Source organism: Heliconius melpomene, chromosome 16 (genome assembly GCF_056956725.1).
Source record: "Heliconius melpomene rosina isolate 202511_hmr_F chromosome 16, ASM5695672v1, whole genome shotgun sequence".
NCBI lineage: Eukaryota > Metazoa > Arthropoda > Insecta > Lepidoptera > Nymphalidae > Heliconius > Heliconius melpomene.
The window spans coordinates 7185992-7190879 of record NC_140404.1 but is presented as its reverse complement, the minus strand read 5'-3'; the positions used below and the strand labels follow the sequence as shown (position 1 = coordinate 7190879).

The following is a 4888-nucleotide window of genomic DNA, read 5'->3' as shown; positions in this document are numbered from 1 at the left end:
TATGGACTGGAATACAATGCTTTGAGTAAGTCTAACTCTCTGGTTGGTCCATTATATTTTACAAAGTGTCTCAAACCTATTCATATTAATTTACTTTACATAACGAGTGGAAGTAATGGGCATTATTGCTATATATAAAAATTATCTCGTTTAGTGAGTCATCAGGTTACATCACGAAATAATGCCATTTACATTTGTGACGGCTGCCTTATTTATTTTAACAGTCAGAAAGCTCTCGATAGACATAGATTGAATGATTGCACACATGTCAGAACCGATCTTCCAAATAAAGATATAAGTAAAAAAAACTGGCGTGGTGAAAATGTACCAAGTGATAAGATAAAATTCGAAGGTTATGAAAAGAAAAAGAGAGTACCCTTTGTGATTTACGCAGATTTTGAATCTTTTCTCAATCCAATCGATTCATGTTCCAATGATCCTTTTAAATCTTTCACTACCAACGTTCAAAGACATGATGTGTACAGCTTTGGTTATTATGTCAAATGTTCATATGATAATAAGCTTTCTAAGTATGTTACTTATACCGGCGAAAACTGTGCTAACGTATTTTTGACAAGTTTACGTAAAGATATAGAAATTATTTGTAGAGCTAATTCTTTTCAAAAATGTCCTCTTCCTCTATCAGAAATAGACAACAAAACAATACAAGAAGCTTCTATATGTTACATATGTGAGAGTGAATTAAAGGATGAACGATATATTGATCACGACTGGCATTTAGGTACTTTTATAGGTGTATGCCATGAGAATTGTAGCAAAAAAATTCGTAGCACCTCATTTATTCCTATAATATTACATAATCTGAGCAATTACGATGCTCATTTTATTGTACATGCATTAAATTTTGCCAAAGGTGAAGTACAAATCATTCCACAAAATAAAGAAAAGTATATTTCTTTCTCAAAAATTCTGAATGTAAATGGTAAAAAGGTTGGTTTGAGGTTTATTGACTCTTTCAAATTTTTATCGAGTAGTTTAGATTCACTAGCTAAGAATCTTAATGACGATGAGTTCCGCGAAACGAGAAAACAATATCCCTCTGATAAAGACTTTCAGTTGTTAAAGCGGAAAGGTGTTTATCCATATGAACATATGACTTCGTTCAAATCATTAGAATTATCATCTTTGCCGTCAATTGAGTGTTTCGCTAGTACATTGACTGGTGAAAGCATTTCAGTTGATGATTATAAACATGCTCAAAAAGTATGGTCTCATTTCCACTGTCAGAGTATGGCTGACTATTCTAATCTTTACTTAAAAACTGATGTAATACTTTTATGTGATATTTTCGAAAATTTTAGAAATGTTTGCATGAAGACTTACGATTTAGATCCTGCTCATTACTATACCGCTCCAGGGTTAAGTTGGGATGCTATGTTAAAATATACCAAAGTTGAACTAGAATTATTGACAGATTTTGACAAAATTGCTTTTGTCAAATCCAGTATTAGAGGAGGCATATCGCAATGCAGTAATCGCTATGCAAAAGCAAATAATCCACACATGAAAACTTTTGATAGTAATGATCTTATTTCATATTTAATTTATCTTGATGCAAACAATTTATATGGGTGGGCTATGTCTCAATACTTGCCTTTGTCTAATTTTGAATGGGAAGATCCTTATGTAAATTATAATGTACCAATCACCTCTGATATTGGATATATTTTAGAAGTAGATCTAGAATACCCCGATAGCTTACATGATGCTCATTCCGACTTTCCATTGTGTCCAGAAAATATTTGTGTGGGTAATTCGAAAGAATCTAAATTAGTTACTAATTTATATAACAAAAAAAAATATGTTATACATTATAGAAACCTTTTGCAATGTGAGAAATATGGTTTGCGAGTACAAAAAGTTCATAGAGCATTAAAATTCAAGCAAAAACCTTGGTTAAAAAAATATATTGAATTAAACACTCAATTACGAACTTTAGCAACATCCGACTTTGAAAAAGATTTTTATAAGCTGATGAATAATTCTGTATTTGGAAAGACAATGGAAAATATCGAAAAAAGAGTAAACGTGAAATTATTAACACATTGGGAAAATCATGGAAAAATCAAAGGTGTTGAGAGTCTCATTGCTCGCCCCGAATTCCACAGTCTTTCCATTTTTTCTGAAAATTTGGTCGCAGTCCAACTTCGCAAAACTAAATTGTTTTATAATAAGCCCATATATTTAGGTTTTAGCATATTAGAGATATCCAAGACTTTAATGTATGACTTTCACTATCAGTACATGAAAAATAAATTTACCAACATAAAATTGTTATATACTGATACTGATAGTCTGATATACCAAATATTTTGCGGTGATTTTTACAAAGAAATTAAGGAAGATTTAAATTCATATTTCGATACTTCTGATTATCCTTCAAATAATCAATTTCACTTTCCTCAAGTAAATAAAAAGAAATTAGGATTTTTTAAAGACGAGAACAACGGAAAAATTCTTACTGAATTTGTTGGATTGCGATCAAAAATGTATGCAATGAGTGTCGAAGATCGTACTATCACCAAAGCTAAAGGGGTTAATAAAAGTGTAACTAAGAAATTAAATGTTAGTGACTATAAATCATGTTTATTTAATAAAAAAATACAACTTGCTGAAATGTATAGATTTAGAAGCATCAAACATGTTATATTTACACAAAAAAATAATAAAATTTGTTTGTCATACAACGACACCAAGCGACATATTTTGCATAACTCTATAGATACATTAGCTTGGGGTCATTATAAGTTAAAATAGTATTAAGATGTCATTTTTATTGTATTAGTTGAGAAAATATATTATAAAATGTTATGTATTTTTTTATATGTACATATTTAGTTTTACCTTAAAAAAATATGTATGAAACAGTATTTATTATGTAATAAATGCTAATGTAAAAAATATTATTTGGTTTTATTAAAATGCCTTTCAAATGAAAATAAAACAAAGTAAAATTTTAGTAAAATAATTTATTTAGTCTTTTTGTTTAAAGTGATATTTTTTTAGGTTTGGTGCACTAGAAATTTCTTTGGTGATACTATGTACCAACTTTCGTGTAAGTTGGTGGTGGTTATTTTTGTTATTCTTCTTGTTATAATATTTGACTCTCACATCTGCATGTTTCCAGTGCTCCTCCGGTGGTACATCAACCAGTTTTTTCAATTCAAATATCTCAATTTTTATTAGATGTGTTGCATTGGATCCATCATCTTCGTTGGTAGTAATATATGAGGTACCATCGTTCGTCGCTCGGCCCACCGATGAAGAACGTAGTTTTGTCTTTTTTATCTTCGGAGGAGGTTCTTGAAAGAACTCGTTTAGAGAGTCACTGCTCTTTGATCTCTCTCGTTTCTTGATAGGGTATGGTGAGGTACGTTCATCGTCAGATGTTGAGAAGTAATACTGTTTATATGTGTTTTCTTCATATTCTGTCTTATTCCCACCCACGCAGCACGTAAGCTACAACAATGAATACAATAAATTGCATTGTTTATGCTGAGTTTGATTATTTAATACAAATAGACAAGCACAGAAACATAAGTGTAGATTTTAGTTCTTAATTAACAGTAGGTCTTCTTATAAAACAACATTCTACATTTTATATGTTCTATGCATTTGACAGCTTTTGTGTGCTATAGACGTAAATGTCGTCGGGAAGTAATACTGATTATGCGGGTTTTCCTTATATTCTGCCTTATTCCTATCCAAGCAGCATGTAAACTACAACAATTAATACAAAGGAAAATAAGTATAAAATAAAATAAATTTCTACGCTATCTAAAAAACGTTAGAGAATGGTAAAAAACATAAGTTGTAAAAAATCACAGTAAAATACAAAATAACATGAATAAAAAGTAATACTCACATCCATAATGGTTTCCATGTGGTTAGCACTTACTAGACAACACTCGCACAATAGTTCTTAACAAGAAGACACTGAACAACTTAGTGATGAATCCAAAAAAGATACACAGTCGTTTTATACTAACTTGCACAATGTAGCGGAACAAACCTATTAAAATACCGGAAGTGATAACGATAATATTCAAACTGTATGCTTATCACTTATGACTAATAAAGAAACAATGGCGTTAGTAATAGCAAATCTGTTACAAGTTTGAGCATGTCTAAAATTCCACAATAACAACTAAAAAATAAATCGAAAATATATATATTAAATGAGAAGTTTTTAATAAACAAAAGATTTTCATTCTTAGGTTAGGTTAGGTTGAACATTTCTTTACATTTTTATTCTCTCATTTCGATTTCTTTTTGTTAGATTTCATAAAAATATATATATTAAATGAGAAGTTTTTAATAAACAAAAGATTTTTATTCTTAGGTTAGGTTAGGTTGAACATTTCTTTACATTTTTATACTCTCATTTCGATTTCTTTTTGTTAGATTTCATAAAAATATATATATTAAATGAGAAGTTTTTAATAAACAAAAGATTTTCATTCTTAGGTTAGGTTAGGTTGAACATTTCTTTACATTTTTATACTCTCATTTCGATGCGATTTAATATCGCGGATTCTAACACACAGTCCTGTATCGCGGTTTCTGACGCTTTGATTAAAATGAGAGAAATTGCAGGATTTCGGTAGGTTAGGTTAGGTTAGACATTTTTATTAAATTAAAATGATAGAAATTGCAGGATTTCGGTAGGTTAGGTTAGGTTAGGTTGAACATTTCTTTACATTTTTATACTCTCATTTCGATTTCTTATTGTTAGATTTCATAAAAATATATATATTAAATGAGAAGTTTTAATAAACAAAATATTGTTACATCGGCGCACCATTATTTGAAACATTATATAGTAAAAAATACAATGGAAGTATTCAGACTAAATAAATTCACAAAG

General features: G+C 29.6%; 1 protein-coding gene across 1 annotated transcript; it reads right to left on the bottom strand.

The window, feature by feature from the left end:
* Window positions 1-2975: 2975 nt before the first annotated feature.
* LOC146530870 (uncharacterized) lies at window positions 2976-4295 on the bottom strand. The gene is made up of 2 exons (XM_085199219.1): window positions 3887-4295; window positions 2976-3480 (listed from the first exon to the last, which is right to left on the bottom strand). Exons 1-2 carry the CDS (start codon window positions 3902-3904, stop codon window positions 2995-2997), a joined length of 504 nt encoding a protein of 167 aa, XP_085055345.1. The 5' UTR covers window positions 3905-4295; the 3' UTR covers window positions 2976-2994.
* Between the last annotated feature and the right edge of the window lie 593 nt (window positions 4296-4888).